Source organism: Mus caroli, unplaced genomic scaffold, assembly GCF_978045245.1.
Source record: "Mus caroli unplaced genomic scaffold, Mus_caroli_1 scaffold_13, whole genome shotgun sequence".
Lineage (NCBI taxonomy): Eukaryota > Metazoa > Chordata > Mammalia > Rodentia > Muridae > Mus > Mus caroli.
In genome coordinates, this window is record NW_028227268.1 from 22,712,087 (window position 1) to 22,730,753 (window position 18,667).

Below are 18,667 nucleotides of genomic sequence, written 5' to 3' on the forward strand. Positions count from 1 at the left end.
TCAGGGTAAATCATAAGCTGGAGGCACCGGACTAATTCAGGTAAAGACAATAACTGAAGTTGACATCTATGCCATTGAACAGGTCCCTCGTTGTCCTGCTTCAACAAAGTCTGTAAGTCGGGGTTCTTCATCTCGTCTCGTCTCCCCCACCTCCTGATCTCCAGAAAACCTCTCTAGAGCTTGTACACTGTACGTCTACATATCTGAGCTGTGATAGCTCGTCCATAATGTGGAAAATCGAAAGTAGAAAGTCCTCTGAGAGCTATAACGGCACTCCAAACGACTGTCCAAACGTAACATTAATCATTAACGCTCAGCTGAGTTGTCTCAGAGGTCAAAATGCATCTCAGTCACATACAGGAAGCTGGAATCTAGTATTTCTTTACAGACACAGTCACCAAACAGCCTGGAATAGCAAGGACTCTAAAATTGTACGTATATGTACGAGTAAGGGTCAATAGGCTCTTAATTCGGTCTCTGATATTATTTTTAAAAAAATTCCTGTGAAACAGTAGCTTAATATCCCGTAGTCACTTTATAAACTAGAACAACTTGCCAAAAGGTAAGTCTTGATGCCACACTGAGGACCCAGTGTCCTGTCCTAAGTGCTCCTGTGTGGAGAGAGAGAAGCTCCAATCCAAGTGCTTCTATTCAGGCAGATCAGCGGTGAATGGGATGGCAGAGCCTCAACACTATCGCCTTGTAGTATCGGATTTTAGTTCAAATTTAAAAATATCAAAAGTCTATAAATGTTATGCAACAAAGGGCAGGTTGATACATGAAGTTATTTCTTTAAACAACTAAAAATGGGGATTTTAAAGTCTGACTTAAATATAACTGAGTCAGATCACAAGTAAGAATTGATCTAAAGAAGAGAATACAAATTATAATGTTTGACAGCTGTGTTTATATCCCTTCCTACTACAAGGCTGGGCCTGCTGGCCTTTGGATATAGTGACAGGCGCCTGAGATAAATGATTTAGAGATGAGGTTTGCCCTAGGGTGTGGTTTCAGAGCTTCTACATAGAGGAAGTTGGAATCTAGCTGGTACCAATGATTTGGGCCTGCAGTGACATGGTACATCATCGGAAGAGTGTCTGGTATGGGTGCCATTCTCAGCCCGGCACAGCAGCCAGGAAGCAAAGCAAGAAAGAGCAGCATCCAAACATCCCCTTCAAAAGCACATTCCAGGGGACACACCCTCCTTCCACAACATCCCACCTTCTAAAAGTTCCACCATCTCCCAGTAGCACCTCAGACCAGGGACCAAGCCTTCAATGCAGGGGCCCTTGGAGGACACCTCAGACCCACACTTAGCACTAACTATGGATTCAAGTGGTGGTTTTAAACATCTTCAGTATATGCTAGCGTGTGAAACTCAGTGGAGACTCACCTCAAATTTTGGACAGTTTTAATGGTATAGTTTTCCAGTGGCTTTAATTAAACATCTTTCTCTTCTACCCAATTACTCAACACCAAAAACCATATTCATTTACACACACACACACACACATACACACACACGGTCTGCGTGTCTCTAAAAGCTTGCTAACTACAAATTTCAGCTGTGACATCTATTAACAAATTGGCGAAGATGAGCTGAGTTCCGTATGAATAGCAATGCTGTCCACAGACACCATACGGGGCCTAATGCAGGGTTAGCCTGTCAGTTTCTACTTCTGTATAGCTTTTCCTTTATCACTTATAGCTGAGATGAAATATAACACAACTTATTACTTAAAGGTATGTTATTTATAAGACAAATACAATAGGATCTTACTTTATTTTAGAAGAGAGTTATTTGGAAAAGAAACATAAGCAGATTGTGAATTTGTGAGTGTGTGTGTGCACGCACGCGCGCGTGTGTGTGTGTGTGTGTGTGTGTGTGTGTGTGTGTGTGTGTGTGCGCGCGCGTGCGTGCACACATTTTCAGTCAGAAGTCTGAATGAAAGGAGAGGTATGCAGAAGCTCTTTGCTCCACACTTAGGGAGAGCTTACCATCAGTCCCCGCTGGTGAGGTGGGGCCTGCGCGTGTGCCTGGAGGAAGTAGCAAAGTCTCCTTCATAGAAAGGGATCCGACCGCTAGAAGGAATGTTTCTACTCAAACAAATCGATAGACTGAGCGACCGGGGCACAGAGAAATTGCCCTCTTATATCAGCAGCTTCTGGGAAGTTAGATGTGAGTCTTGTAGCCACCTGCAACCTTCTTTCCATGCTCAGGGAACCACTTTGCTGTGAGCGTAGGAATCTACACAGTGAAACTGGGATCCATCAGGGGTCCTAAGAGGCAGCTCCTACAGCCAGGGTCAGGAAGGTAGAAGCAGAAAGAATTCCCTGGTTGTGTCTAGGTGGCCTCAGACAGAGGAAGCAGTATGCAATATATGCAATATGCCAGGTATTAAAAACAGGAGTTTCGCAGTAATTTAATGTTGTTATTTCTTTTTTAAAAAAAAGCATTAGATTTAGTACTAGCAACCATTAGATGCTAGTACTTAAAAATATTTGCAAGATTCTTATAACAAGTTTATTGTTTTTTAAAATAAGTTTCCTTCGATAACCTAGAAGTTCCTGGCAATTGCAGGCTGCTGGGAGCCAGGAAGAGGATCTATGACCTCTGACAGGCTGCTCACACCCCAGTCCAAGGCTGCACACCCACAAGCATACAGGTAGCACTAATTAGATCCAGTTGGTTATTTTTAAAAAGAAAAAGAAAAAAAGTATGAAGTTTGGGTGGGGTTGTGTTAGGGGCTTCGGAGGCAGCTGGAGAGGCGAGTGGGAGAGGAGTTTATCAAGGTACGTTACATGTGCATGGATGAAATTATCCAAAAATGCGATTTAAAATATCTTTTTTAAAAAAAACCTCCAAAATCAACTGACCCACCGCCCACCGATAATCCTTTACATATTCACCCGTATTCAGTTCTTAAACTCGGGGGGGGGGGGGGGTGCTACACTTTGGGACAGGGTCATGTTACACAACACTGGGCTAGACTGGAGCGCCTTACTTCAACCAGGCTGGCCTCAAACTAGTCCTGATCCCCCCACCTCTGCCTCCCAGGTGCTGGAATCACAGGTGCGCACCCACACACCCAGCTTCACCCAAGACATTTCAATAGACTGTAAACATAAATTCTAAACAAGGATAAACTTAAAAGTAAAAAATTTTTAAAAGAAGCATAAAACATTTTTTAAAATAAAATCATTTGAACAAGCTATTGTCTTTTCTCACCAGTGTGACTTATATTATGTTCCCACAGCTGTCTTGTTCGATGCCTAAATTATTCATATAGATTGTAAATATTCTTTATTTGTATACGGGGATGAAAAAAAACCTGTCAGGGCAGGTGCAAGACCTGAAAGGACATCCCCTCCTCGTCCTTTCTGTTATCTCTGTTTATTAAAAAGAAACCTCCACCACACACACACACACACACACACACACACACACACCAGGAAAGCCTTTAAGAAGTGCCTCTGGTAGCAATTTCTGGAATGGAATGAAACGTATTGCCGTACAAAAGAGGGGGAAGGGGAGACAGGAAGGTTGACTGTGTCATTCCTGAGGTGACACGGCAGCAGAGGAGGAGTCTCTTGAACTCTATAAAAGGTCAGCTCCACAGCAGCCCGAGACAGACAGGCTGTGCTCCAAGTCCAGGCTACAGGTGTTTGCCTCCCTACATCCCAGATGGATTTCAGTCGTCAAAGTTTTCACCGAAGTCTGAGTTCCTCCTCACAAGGTCCAGCAGTCAGCATGAGTGGCTCGCTGTATAGAAAGGGGAGCGTGCAGCGCCTGGGGGCTGCACCCAGCGTCTATGGTGGGGCTGGAGGCCATGGCACTCGCATCTCTGTCTCCAAAGCTGTAACGAGCTACGGGTGCGATTTCTCCAACGGATCGGACCTGTTTGTGGGCAATGGGAAACTGGCAATGCAGAACCTCAACGACAGATTGGCAAACTACCTAGAAAAAGTGCGCTCCCTGGAGCAATCCAATTCCAGACTTGAAGCCCAGATCAAGCAGTGGTACGAAACCAACGCGCCGAGCACCGTCCGAGACTATAGCTCCTACTACGCACAGATCAAAGACCTGCAAAATCAGGTGAGCCATGAAGCCTGTAATTTTTACCTCACTGTTTAGTTGCCTAATGGGTTGAGAGATGTATGCTAGGTGAATTCGAACACATGAAGCAGATTAGGTTGAAATGTATAACTGAAAAAATGTATTTTATCATGAGGTATCTGTAAACAGGATGAGTTTAACTCACGTTTTTTCTAAAACTTCAACTAATTACATATAAAATATGATCATTTTATCATCCAAAATTTCAGTCTAAATCTTTGTTATGGCTTACAATATAAGGTCTTCATTGTGGATAATCTTATTTTTCAAAGACCTCCAAGGGTTTCTATATGAGTTTGCCAGTAGTCTTTACTTAACTTTGAAGACTCAAGTCGATTTAAAGAGATTTTTCATCTTTCATTATATGAATGTTATAACAAATATATTAACCTACTATGGGTAAAAATAACAAAAGGGTTCAGGGTGGATACAGATTACAGATATTAATGATATCTATACTGATTGATAAATAGTTGTGTGATAGGTGATGGATGGATGGATGGATGGATGGATGGACTGGTCTTTGATACAAGATCTGTGTATCCCAGGCTAGTCTGGACCTCACCATCCTCCTGCCTCCACTGCCTCAGCACTGGGGTTAAAGAACTGTGCCACCATACACAGTTCTGATACCTGGATTTTTTAATGTCTTATTTAATTATCTCCTCACTATCACCAAGCATTTTATAATGCACCTCTGTGACAATAAAATGTTCTATTGCCCCCCAATTCAAGTTTATTACAGTCATATCACAATCTGCTCCTGTGTCATCCATGATAGGTGGAGTTCCCCTTTCTATAAAGCCAATGGAGTAAAAGTGGGAGACTTCGCTCCTGACTGAGGATCTCAAGCATCAGCACACACCATTTGCCCAGCCCCGGGGTTCTTATCTCATCAGGAAAAGCCTCCCCTTTGGTTTTGTTTATATCTCGAAATGATTGCAAAGGCCTTTAGAGCAAAGACCTTTGCCTTAACCACAGGCCTCTTCTCTTGAGTTGTGCTTGTCTTACAGGCATCAGTGCAGCTTAATTCAGACTTCACACAAACTATCAGCCCATGAAGCTGTGGTGCTTACATTGCCCTTCTCATCAACAGGACGGTCCTGCAGGCTTTTTGATACAACACAAAATTCAAATTAAGCACTTCTCTCATGGTTGACGCTTCTGAATTGACTTGGGGATTACCCATAGTACTTAGGCATAGCCATTAGTGTCCAGTGGTTTGAGACCTATCGAGGGACCTCTCTCCAGGAACAGCTACTGAAAGGGATTTGTCGCTCTAATATCTTCTAGAGGTAGACTTCTAATCTACTTCTTAAAGAATACAGTGTTTGCCTTGAAACATGAGAACCTGAGTTCAGTCCCCAGGTTAAAAAGCAAAGCTAGAGAATGACAGTGTGTGCTTGTACTCCCAGCATTGGGAAAACAAGCCGATCCCTGGGACTTGCTGGTCAGCCAGCCTGGCCAACTTGGTGAGTTCCAAGACAATGAGAGACCCTGCCATATACATGCACACACACACACACACACACACACACACACAAAGGTAGCACTTAAGGAATGGCGTGTAAGATTATCCTCTGACCTCCACATATGTACACCTGTGCATATGAACATGTACACACAGAGAGATGCACACGGATCCAGGATGTATCCATCCTCTGTCCTGTGCCTAACTCCTACAGATAGCAAGTTCTCATTCAGCCACTACCTCATAGACACTGGCTGGGTACCCAGCAACACATATAGCGGATGATGACAGCAAAGAAAGTGCTTTAAGTGGAAACAGGCACAGACCACAGAAACCATCACTCAGAGAGGTAGATGCAGGGATGCTGTGCAGGGCAACAGCCACAGGGGTGCATTCACTGCTATAACTGGAAGATGTCATGGAGGGGCCTTGAAAGTGTTGTCTGAGCTGAGAGGTGAGGAAGCTGGAGCTCACCAAGTGAGAAGGGCTAACAGCAACGTTCCAGTGTGAGCAGCACCACAGACAAGGCGCTCACAGAGGCCCAGTGATGTGGGTGGCTTCAGCTCTCATTTTGTACAATCACAAAGGAACCAGGCCAAATCATGACATGAATATCTCTGTCACTGTTCTTCCATGGTCATTTGTGAAATGGGCATGATCTTACACTCCTGCCTGCCCAGAGGAAAATGTCATTCTTTCTTCCTTCCTCTCACATTTCCCAGGTTAAGGATGCTCAAATACAAAATGCCCAGTGCGTCCTGCGAATTGACAATGCTAAGCTGGCTGCAGAGGACTTCAGATTGAAGTAGGTTCTCTAAACCATGGTAAAAATATGTCTTGGGGTGTGTGTGTGTGTGTGTGTGTGTGTGTTTTGTTTGTATGCATTTGTATGTGTTGGTGTCTGTCTTAGTCAAGGTTTCTATTCCTGCACAAACATCATGACCAAGAAGCAAGTTGTGGAGGAAAGGGTTTATTCGGCTTACACTTCCATACTGCTGTTCATCACCAAAGGAAGTCAGGACTGGAACTCAAGCAGGTCAGGAAGCAGGAGCTGATGCAGAGGCCATGGAGGGATGTTCCTTACTGGCTTGCTTCCCCTGGCTTGCTCAGCCTGCTCTCTTATAGAACCCAAGACTACCAGCCCAGGGATGGTCCCACCCACAATGGGGCCTTTACCCTTGATCACTAATTGAGAAAATGCCTTACAGATGGATCTCATGGAGGCATTTCCTCAACTGAAGCTCCTTTTTCTGTGATAACACCAGCTGTGGCAAGTTGACACAAAACTAGCCAGTACAGTGTGTGTGTTGGTGTGTATGCATTTGTATGTGTTGGTATGTGTATGTGTGTGTGTGTTGGTGTGTATGCATTTGTATGTGTTGGTATGTGTATGTGTGTGTGTTGGTGTGTATGCATTTGTATGTGTTGGTGTGTGAGTGTGGCTATCTTGGTGTTTGTATATGTATGCATGTTGGGGGGATGTTGGGGTGTGTGTGTGTGTGTGTGTGTGTGTGTGTGTTTTGGTGGGGGATTGTTTGGGTTTCTCTGTTTGAGATAGGGCCTTGCTATGCAATCCAAGACAGCCCCAAAGTCAGCACCTCCCTGCCTCTGAGGACCTGGAATTACAGATGTCTGCTACAATACCCAGTACCATGATAAATTCTTCTGCAAAAAGAAATCCTTTTAGTGGGGTTATTTTCTCATTTATTTAGCATGTTTGTGTATTATCAGGGTGGGGAGAGAAAGGAAAGGAAGAAGGAGAAGATGGGAAAGAGAAAGAGAGAAACAGACAGAGACCAAGAGACAGAGAGACCGAGACAGGATGTCACCATATGCGTGTGGGGGTCAGGGGACACTTGGCAGCCAATAGTGCTTTCCATCTGTCACATGGTTTCCAGGGACAGAACTCCAGATGTCAGGTTTGCCAGCAAGTACCTTTGCCTGCCGAACCATCTCATTGGCCTTGAAAAAGAATTCAGCTTTTAGTAGTGTTGTATCATGCGTAGATGGGCATGTTATTGTGAGCTAAGAAACTTCTATTTCATTATTTCAGAATTGCAGAGCATAAGGCTGTTAGAAGCTCTGTGACCCTACCCAGCCCTTGCTCTCCTGGGACTCTTAAGATTTGTTTATCCACCATTGTTTCTGAACACCTTCCAGTAATTGCCCCTGTTCTGGTTGGTCATCTCCGGTCACTAGAATATTCTTTCTTAGTAATGTCGCTTCTGCTCTCTCACCCACTGAACCTCATTCTATCATTCAGAATAATAACAAAGCAACCCAGGGCTCCATTTCTTCACCAATGGCCTTCTGTGATGTGAGAGCCATCACAGAGTCTCCGCTGGGCGGGCATCCACAGAATCACTCCACAGAGCCATGGGGCTCCCCCATCACAGCCAGATTCCACCGCTGAATCCTGCACCTTCCAGTGTGCTAGAGTTTTATGGTCTCACCCAGCCAACCAAAGAACAGGAACCAACCTATGATTAACACACTTCAAATTGTCTTCACCTACTTGGACGCACGGACATGATCACATTCCCTCAGAGCTGATGAACAGCAGGGCTTCCTGGTCCCAGTCGGCAGGATGTGTCCACACTAACAACACCACAGTTTAGAAGAAGTGTTCTGATGCTAGAGGAGATTTTAAAAGATAGAAATAAAAAAAAATCAGATCTGAAGGTGAGGCAGTTAGATCCCTGAACCCCAGCTTCACCCTGTCAGCAGCTGTGTTGTCATTTGGTTTGCATTGGTGTATTTTAATTTGTGCCTTTGTCAGAAGGTTGTAGAGGGAAAGAAATGACTGAGATGACCCACACTGGGCACATCTCTACAAAATGATAAAGATAATTTCACCCTGTAAAATTCATATTTGGGTTCTTAGTTTCTGGACTGTTTCAGGGGGAAGGGTTTTTTTTTTTAATTTGGGTTTTTCTTTTCTTTTTGTTGCTGGTTTGATTTGGGCATTTAGCTCTGTTTCCTATTGTTTTTATAGCCCTGTGGTTCAAGCCATCTATACAAATACTCTACCACCCAGCTATACCCTTAGCCTCTGAGTTTAGAAACTTTTAAAAGTTACTGCAGAGGAACAGAAATTGTATATACATGTGCAGATGTGTATGTGTTTAATATGTGTATGAGCATTTTACCTGCATGTATGTCTGTACACCATGTGTGTGCCTGGTACCCCAAAAGACCAGATGACCAGAAGAAGGCATCAGATCCCCTGGAACAGGACTTACAGAGATGGATATGAACCAACATATGGATGCTGGAAATTGAACCAGAGTTGTCTGCAAGAGCAGCCAGTGCTCTTAAGGACAAAGTGATCTCTCCAGCCCCAGTGACAAGTTATATTACAGAGCAAATGATCTGGTTCCCAGATTCTTATTCATTTTTCACAAATATGTGAAGGAATTTGTTATAGAGCACATGAATTGTCTCTCTCACTATGTTAAATTATCTCTTCTACACTGACTTTAGAAGACCTGAGTATGTCTGCATCTTGATTCATTCCCAGGTTTGAGACTGAGAGGGGAATGCGTATAGCTGTGGAAGCTGATCTCCAAGGCCTGAGCAAAGTTTATGATGATCTGACCCTTCAAAAGACAGACTTGGAAATTCAGATTGAAGAACTGAACAAGGACCTGGCCCTCCTCAAAAAGGAACATCAAGAGGTAAGAAGTATGCAGGGATGGTATAGGATCAGACAGCTCTAATAATATAAGTGAGAGGAGGACAAACAGAAAGAAGAGGAAGAGGAGGTAGTGGCGGTGGTGGTGGTTATGGCGGTGTCACGGTGGTGATGATGGTGGTGGTGGTGGTCATGATGATGGTGGTGGTCATGATGGTGGTAGTAATAGTGATGGTGGTGGTGGTAGTAATGGTAGAGGAGCTAGTAGTGATGGTGACAGTGATAAAGGCACTATCAATCATGACAACAAGCCTAACTTCTTTCTGTGATGTTGCGCTTGGTTAAATAACTCCAAGCAGTGCCCGGACCACAGGAAGCCACCTTCTGATATCCTTTCATCTTTCTTCATCCCCAATGAAAGAAGTCATGAGATTACTTATGTCTCCTCTACCCAGCCTGATCTGAGAATGTATTTCAGACTAACCTCAGTGAGAACCTCACTCTTATAGGAAGTTGAGGTCCTTCGCCGGCAGCTGGGCAACAATGTCAACGTGGAGGTGGATGCTGCTCCAGGCCTGAACCTGGGAGAGATCATGAATGAGATGAGACAGAAATATGAAGTCCTGGCCCAGAAGAACCTGCAAGAGGCCAAAGAACAGTTCGAGAGACAGGTAATTCTAGCCTGGGGGAAGATGGGTAACATGGTTCCACGGAGAGGGACGATGTTTTCTCTCGTTTTCCATCCTTCTGTCTGTCTTCCTTTCTGTCCTTCTTTCCTCTCCTTCGCTTGCCTTCCTTCCTTTCTTCCTCTCTCTTGTGTCTCTCTTTGCTCATTTTTCTTACTTCTTGAAATTTTAGAGTCAAGCTCTGCAGCAACAAGTCACATTGAACACGGAGGAGCTGAAAGGATTCGAGGTTCAAGTCACGGAGCTGAGACGCACCTACCAGAACCTGGAGATAGAGTTGCAGTCCCACCTCAGCATGGTGAGCACCTCTGACCTCCATTGCTTGGTCGGGTCTGTTCTGGCAAGGGACCACGGTCAGGACTCTGCGAGCACACACACCTGTAGTAAATAACTTCTCCCCTTGCAGAGCCGACAGGGAAACAGGTCCAACGGCTAACAATAACTACAGCACAGAAAGAAGCCGCGGCAAGGGCAATGAGCTATACAGGGCAGAGGAACAAGATCTTGAAGATTCCACAGGGCAGATCACATTTGTCCTGGATCTTAAATCAAAGATGAGCTTTAAGTTTGAGAAAAGGAGTAGAGACATCACAGGCTAAGCAAATCCATCGGGCCACAGCAAGTTAGGTTGGCAACACTCTGGAGATGACTCTTTAAAAAAAAAACCACAACTGGAGATGTCCACTTTAGGGGTCAGGCTAAAGGGACAGACCAGTCTGAGTCATATCACTGTGGTGAAAAGAAGAGAGAAAAGTCTAAGCTGTGGGGCAACTCTTAAAGTTGAATCTCAGGAGAAAAAAAAAGACTGTCAGTATTGCCTGCATGTCAAAGAGTTACATGATCAAGTCTGGTCCCAATGGGATGAGAGATCTAGTCCTCCATTGACACCATGAATCACATGGCCAGGCCTGCTAAAGGCATGGCAGATGCAGCCTCCTCCCAGGCAAGGAAGTATACATTGATGCCATAGCACAGTGCATCACACTGAGGGAACAATAGGCACAAAGCTCTAGCAACACAAAGCAAAAATCCAAGAGATGGTGGTTGTAGCTGGCTGGCTGAGGCTTCCTAGACAGAACAAATGAAAGAGCTAGAAAAAACAGGTAGTGCTCAAAGGCGGCAAAAAATTCTTCCCCAAAAAGATACAAGAACTGTGCTGCCTGCTTCAAGTCAACAAATAAGAATCACCCTCTTTGTCTCGCATGCTTAGAAAGAGTCTCTGGAGCGCAGCCTGGAGGACGTCAAGGCTCGTTATGCCAGCCAGTTGGCAGCCATCCAGGACATGCTGAGCTCCCTGGAGGCCCAGCTGATGCAGATTAGGAGTGACACAGAACGCCAGAACCAAGAACACAACATCCTTCTTGACATAAAGACCCGGCTTGAGCAGGAGATCGCCACCTACCGCCGCCTTCTGGAAGGAGAAGATATAAAGTAAGGCTCTGAGCATCACGGAATGTGTGTCCCTGTCTGTTTACGATTCTCCTTCACAATCTTTGCCAAGGCATTCCCCCAGCACAACAGCAATGTTACACACAGGACAATGAGACAAAAATACACCAAACAGTGTAAAGCATCCCAAATATCAATAGCCTTTGAACGAGGTCTGGGGCAGGACTGAGTCAGAAGACGGTTCTCCAAACGATACCGATCACGTTTGTATTAATTCTTGTGTTATATGTATAACTAGGAGCAAACTAACCTTCTGGAAATTTCCACTGACTGCTCATGAATTAAGCCACAGGCCACAGAGGCCCACAGGAGCCAGTCTGTAAGTGGGCAGACTTGGAGCAGCAGCTGCCTTCACATATAACACTGTCCTGCCCCCAACCCTCCCCCCCCCCAAAAAAAAAAACCCAACAGACTTGAACTTCTATCCTAATTTTAGTTCTCACTAGACAAATTTCCAGTGAATGATAAGCAGGCTGGTGTTTTCCAAGCCAAAAAGCAGAACACTCCAGTATGAGATAAGCACAGTCGAAGGACCAGAAAGAGGAAAATAACATTTAACCACACATCAACCCAGACATTGGAAAACAAAGGGACAAGGAGGGAAGCGCCCCAGCTTTGACCTGGCAATAATGCTGTCTTTCTTTCTGTTCCTTTCACAACCCAGAACTACAGAATACCAGCTGAGCACTTTGGAAATGAAGGGTAAGTGTTCTGCGCTTGGGCACATGTCCTGTAGTGCGGGAATCTCCGCAGCTCCCTGGCAACTGTCTGTCACTGGGGGCAGTAAAAGGTGGAGGTCCTCAAAAGCACAATTGGGAGAACCAAGTTTCCAAGATTCCATATATTTGTTTAGGGTGTGTGAATGTAAATGTGTGTGTGTGAGAGAGAGAGAGAGAGAGAGAGAGAGAGAGAGAGAGAGAGAGAGAGAGAGGCACACAGAGAGACAGAAAGACAGACAGAGACAGGCAGACAGAGACAGTGACAGTGAGAGACAGTGAGAGAGACAGAGACAGACACACAGACACACACAGACAGTGAGAGAGACAGAGAGAGAGACAGACAGTGAGATAGACAGAGACAGGAAAGAAGAGAGAGAAGACAGGAAGAGGAGAGAGAGAGAGAATGTCCATGCCACATGTACATATAGAAGTCAGAGGACAACTTCATGCACACCATCATATCTAGGTTGCTTTAAAAAAAAAAAAAAAAACATAGGTTTCTGGCACCAAACTCAGGTCCCCACACTTGTTTAGCAAGTGCTTCTTTATTGGCTGAGTGATCTCAGCAGCCCCAAGACATCAGGATTCTCAAAAGCTTGGACATGATGCACAGAATGCATCCAAGTGAGGATTTTGGCACACCCCTACGACAAGGGGACTTTCTTAGCCCATGCTATTGCTAGAACAGCCTCAGGTCCTGGGGTTAAAATGTACAACTAAAATGTGAATTTCGTGTTTACTCAAGATTGTCTATTTCTATCTGAGGTGAGAAGGTGAAGGCTTTATAAATTTGGGGAGAGTGATATACATTGTTCTGAGCTTTTTTTTTTATAAATTTGTATAAGAAAAAGTTGAGTGGTTTAACAGGGTGGCCGTGGGCCTGAACCAACCTCTGATGTCTGACACACAGATATCAAGAAAACCAGGAAGATTAAGACCGTCGTGGAGGAAGTGGTAGATGGCAAGGTCGTGTCCTCTGAAGTCAAGGAGATAGAAGAGAGTGTCTAACCAGCTGTCAAAGGGAGGCTGCTCCAGTGGCCGCCTGGAGACAACATCAACACTGTGTAGTGGCTTTAAAGTGTGGGGGGGAGTCTATTTATCAAACTGTGTAATTAAATATAAATGTTTCACTCCGGGGAGCTGTAAAGGGCAAGATTAAACCCAGCACAATCGTCCTCATTGCAAGGCACATCCATCACAGACCAGTTCAGGTAGAGTAAAGCATTGGAGGAGTTCAAGCAAAGAGCAAATAAACCTCTCTTCTTTGGGGTCTTGTTTTTCTTGTTTCTGAATTGCTAAAAAGTCCCCTGTTAGTGGACATGGGTTCTCCAGGGAGGCAACTTCCCAGTTAATCTCATTGTCTCCTTGCTGCCTTTAAACCTTTCCTGATGTCTCCCGCTGCCTCTCAAAACTCAACTTAGTCTTTGAATAATTTAAAACAAACTCCAATCACAAATGCTGAGGAGAATAAGAACACGGCACAAGGTGATTGACATGGGGTTCAGTTAAGAGCAAACCTAGCCTGGACGTGGAATGTGACTTCTTCTCATAATAAAGTGCTTAACCATTAAAGGTGGCTTTATTTGGTGAATCTGGAGTATACAATATCTCTCATGGTCTTTCAGAAACAGCTTTAGTGAGACACAGCTACAAACTGCGAAATCCACCTTTGTAACATGTGCATCTTAGTGGTCCCCTGTACATCCATGGGTTGTGAAATGATTACCACTAATCCTAGAACATGTCCACCACCCCCAAAGACAGAACCCATACCCATTGGCACTCATTCCCAGTGGACAAGGATGTCTGACACCAACCTTGGTCCTCACATGCATGCACACACAAGTGCACTTGCAACATACATGTATATGCACCCACACACATGTGTCCATGCACCACACACACATGCACTTGCACACACATGTATATTCACCCCTCACACACACACACATTCACATGCACCCACACACATATTGCCACACAAATGCAAACGTGCATTCATATACATGAAAATGGAAACTAAAGCCATGAGTGGATAACACATACTGCATTCTCACCTCTTTTGCATTTGAGTGAAAAATAACTATTTCGCATGCTAATGGGAAATTTTAATTTGCCCCGTATCATTGGTTTCCTTCATAATAGATTAACATTAAGACTTAACATTACCATAGGATGATGACTTTAGATTTGACCCTTATATGGAAGAGGGCCAGCTGGCTCATTTAAAACCATCTAACATTTCCTGAACACTCACTGTGAGCTAACCAGTGGTAAGCACTCATAGAGTCTCGTTTCAGCCTCACAGTGATGGTATGAGATGGAAACTATCCAGTAGACTCACTGAATCTGTCCGTAGGCGATAACTAACATTTTCATACGATTGAACTTTATGAGATCATCTGTCCCTTACCTACACGTGTTATGCAGAAAGATGTGCAATAAATGGATTCCCAGAATCACAGTTGGCAATCACAAATTCCAGAGTGGTCTGAAACTTTGACAGGCAAATACCAAAGACTACAAATCTAACTCTCCCCGCCCAACAAAAGAAAGAAAGAAAGAAAGAAAGAAAGAAAGAAAGAGAGAGAGAGAGAGAGAGAGAGAGAGAGAGAGAGAGAGAGAGAGAGAGAGAAAGGAAGGAAGGAAGGAAGGAAGGAAGGAAGGAAGGAAGGAAGGAAGGAAGGAAGGAAGGAAGGAAGGAAGGAAAGAAGGAAGGAGCAAAGCTCCGGCCTTCCCCTTCCCAGTGTGCCAACATGTTTGTTTAACAGGTAGACCTGAGAATCTTCACTCTGTTTCATATCAGAAAATGGAGAGGTGGGGTTTTTTCCCCATTCTCTTGCTTTTTGGTCTTATCTCTGATTTTTTTTTACCCCAAATAATTTTTCTTTCAAAGAAAATAAAGGGAGACTACACATGCATGTGGGAAGGATGGTAGGTCCCTCTTCCCAGTTCTGTCAGTAATTTCTATGCAAGAGAGAAGTGCTCATCTCTGTGTGTGTTTGTACTGTGTGTGCAGGCTTAGAACAGAGCAGCCTGGTCCTGTGTCTGATGGGCACACAAACCCAGCCAAAGCTGGTCGTTCTGAAACATAGGATGGCACAGTATCAGACATCAGAATTAACATCTTCATGACACTGACACCCATTGCAGACCCTCTGCCCTCCCTCTTACTTGACGTGTCAGTCTCAGGTCTCTAGTTACACCCTCAAATAACAGCTCTAGCATTCACACGGAGAGGTGATTTTCCCTGTACCAGCCTCCTTGTGAACATTTGTGTTCTCTCCTATGAACTCACTAAAAAGTCCCTACACCAGGGTACTCTCTCATTTATGCCTCCCCCACCACACTACACCTCCAGAACCACCCCCCCCACCCCTTGTTTTTCATAATGACTGAGCTCTGGGGTCCAACACTCAGCCCCATTCACACCTTTTTGGGAGTCGGTGCTCATCCCTAGCCCAGGAGCCCAAAATAAAACACAAGCAACCACATAATCTTCACTCCTGGGTTTTAAAATGTAATCCCCTGCAAGAGATGTTACCATGAAAATGACCAGTGAACTGCAGAAAGTGGTGAGCCTAATTTGCAGGATGTGAATTCGGGTGTGAACAGCACAGTCAGAGCTCAGGGAACTAACTGTGACCAAAACACCATGAAGACCATGCTTAATAATATCTAAAGATTATAAACAGCACATTATTTTCCCCATGTTGAATATTCCATAAGTTATATTCCATTAATTATTTAAAAGTGAAAGCCATGTGAGATATATATTATATATATGACATATCATATATATAATATTTAAAACACTCATCAGACTCGTTTTTGCAGTGCTAAGGACCCAATCTATGGTCTTATGCATGCTAGGCAGGTGCTGTACACCTACCTAATCAAAAAGACTTAATATTCTCTCTATCTCTCCCTCTGTCCCTCCCTCTGTGTGTGTGTGTGTGTGTATGTGTGTGTGTGTATCTGTCTGTCTGTCTTCCTGTCCCTTCCACTCCATGTCTCTCAATCTCCTATGTATCCCAGGCTGACTTCCAACTTAATGATCCTCCTGCCTCAGCTCCTCAAGTGATCTTAATAGGAACACTGGCCACCATACCCAGCAGTACCTTAATTCTTGTTAGCAATTCACGCTAACCCTTGTCCTCTCTCTCTGTGCCTCAACTTATGCAATCACAAACAAGTCCAGAATTGTTCTTGCTTGAAACATCTCCGCCTTTTAAACCACTTTCATGGCTGTCAAATAAAATTATGTTCACCTCTAAAACCTCAATGGCAGGAGGCAATGACTAGCACCAGCCTTCCTCCAACCGACTAAGCTGACAGGCCACAGCGAGCAGGGGGCAGGGTGGAGGGAGCAGGCAATGAACACAGCATCCGGCCTTTCCAACTAGTCATTGAAAAAGATGTCTCTTTCCAGCTTCCAAGTTATCCCCTTATACATGAGTTCAGAATAAGACTTAATCAAGCATTCCAGAGAGTTGGGGCATGATGATTTTGAAGTGCATTTTCAGTGACACATTTAAGCAAATTACAAATAAATTCTTTCAAGCAAAACAACTCTGGGTATAAAATGAAGGTTTTTAGTCAAAGAATAGGCTGGGACTCAGGGTAAAGCATCAGTTAGACACCTCTACTTTAGAAGCCTACAGTTCAGGAGCATACCCATGTAGAAACATAAATGCCTATTATAAAAGCCTAATGCAGGCTATGAAGCAAATTTACTTAAAATATACAGCCAGGCAGTGTTGGCACATGCCTTTCGTCCTAGCCCTTGGAAGGTAAAGGCAGACAGATCTCAGAGAGCTCAGGACCAGCCTGATCTACAGAGTGAATTCCAGGACAGCCAAGGCTACACAGTGAAGCCCAGTCAAAAAAATTAAAATTAAATTAAATATACATAAATATATACATATAAGCATTAAGGATGTAAAGCATGCATTTCAGGACAAAATTGACTCCGAGTTCAAAAATACATGCTATTCACATGACGTTATTAGCTGCTTGTAACTGCTAAGTGGACGTTGTGTTTGGGGTACATCCCTTTTGACGCTGTAGCAACAGCCCCTATTTGTTTCTATGGTGGTAAAATGGAGCCACTCTGCCTTGCGAGAGTGTTGTTTGTGAGTCACAGGAAACAACCACAATGTCACTCACTTATGCTTTGTCATATGTCTGGAGATGAGGCCAGAGGACAAAACCCAAACTAAAGACACATCTGCCTAAGCATTGGCAGTGTCATTTTTCATAGGCCACAGAAAATCATTTTGTGGTCTTGGGCTGTGCCCCGAGAAGTTCCAGGAAGGACAGAGTCAGAGTTTCTGGTTGGTGTCACAGTTAAGGAGGTCACAGTCACCTGGTGTCCTTTGTATTTCGCCGAGAGAAGCATCGGGGTTGCGCTGTCTGTAGACTATACTAAAGAGCTGATTTCTCTCTCTGCCTTAAATAAGTCAATGTCCTGACTCTGAGATGGTTCTGTTGTAAAAGGCGATACAAGCACCATCATAGGAGCTCTCTGAAACACAAGGTCTGCGACTCGCTTGATCCAGTGTCTGGATGACAGCAGGAACATGGGAACTGACGACAGTTCAAACAAGGACAAGCTCAGCCCATAGATTAGAGGAACCCTTAGTGGAGCCTCCATCTGAAACTGCGGGTCTTGGCATCTCAGTTCACAACTTCCCATGCTCCCTACAAATGAGGCAAGTGGATTGCAGACTGTGTCGTCAAACCTTGTCTGCCTGAGATTGCTGGTGCTTCCCAGGTTTACAGTATAAATGTATCATTTCTGCAAACCTCTTGCTTTGAAGCCCCGCTCTTTCTTTGTGGCTGTGTATGGGTTGGGAGGAGAATGTGTCCCTTGCACATGTTCCTTATTTAACAAGGTTAAGGGGGTTGTCAGTCGCTGTCACTCCGGGTTCTGTATTCCTCACCCTGGGAAAGTGATTTGAAAAGCTGTCAGTCTGTTCGATCCTGGGTTTTCTTTCCCTCCTTCTTTCTTCCTTTTTTTAGATTATTTTACGCGAGTACACTGTAGCTGTCTTCAGACACACACCAGAAGAAGGCATCGGACCCCATTACAGATGGTTGTGAGCCACCATGTAGTTGCTGGGAATTGAACTCAGGACCTCTGGAAGAGCAGTCAGTGCCATCTCTCCAGCCCCTGTCCTGGGTATTTCTTATGGAGGCCTGCCATGAAGCTCAGGTGTGACCTTCTGCATGTGCTCCCGAGTCCCCAATAGGCAGCTCTCACTCTGGCTTGGTACGACTCCAGATTTCCCCTCTGGGGAGGCTGAATAAGGGCCAACACTACCTGGATTAGGTGAGTGTTGCTCGTGCTGAATGAGGAAGAATCCACTCTCTATCACTGTAAAGCAAGTGCTGACCTTGAGATCAACTCTCATGGCATAAAGGTCACAGAAAGAAGCATTCTCTGGGACCAGGGCGCCCAGGAAATATGGAGCTACTATTAAAGGCTCAGCTGTGGGAACCTGTGCATCAGAGCCATCTGGGCATGTGCAAACGCTCTCATTAGGATGACAGTAACACCTCGACCCTCTATATACTACACTGGGGTCT

The 18,667-nt window shown here is 44.5% G+C and overlaps 1 protein-coding gene across 1 annotated transcript; it reads left to right on the plus strand.

The window, feature by feature from the left end:
• The first annotated feature begins 3,685 nt into the window (after window positions 1-3,685).
• On the plus strand, window positions 3,686-13,084 carry Krt20 (keratin 20). Its single transcript, XM_021178188.2, has 8 exons — window positions 3,686-4,096; window positions 6,311-6,393; window positions 9,109-9,265; window positions 9,732-9,893; window positions 10,081-10,206; window positions 11,119-11,339; window positions 12,022-12,059; window positions 12,987-13,084. The coding sequence occupies exons 1-8, from the start codon at window positions 3,686-3,688 to the stop codon at window positions 13,082-13,084; spliced, it is 1,296 nt and encodes a 431-aa protein (XP_021033847.1).
• Window positions 13,085-18,667: the final 5,583 nt, after the last annotated feature.

Bases quoted from the DNA above. Each gene is read 5' to 3' on its own strand.
- Krt20 (XM_021178188.2), top strand. From the start codon at position 3,686: ATGGATTTCAGTCGTCAAAGTTTTCACCGAAGTCTGAGTTCCTCCTCA. The intron at 4,097-6,310 runs GTGAGCCATGAA...CACATTTCCCAG, and splicing joins TCAAAGACCTGCAAAATCAG to GTTAAGGATGCTCAAATACA. The intron at 6,394-9,108 runs GTAGGTTCTCTA...ATTCATTCCCAG, and splicing joins GCAGAGGACTTCAGATTGAA to GTTTGAGACTGAGAGGGGAA.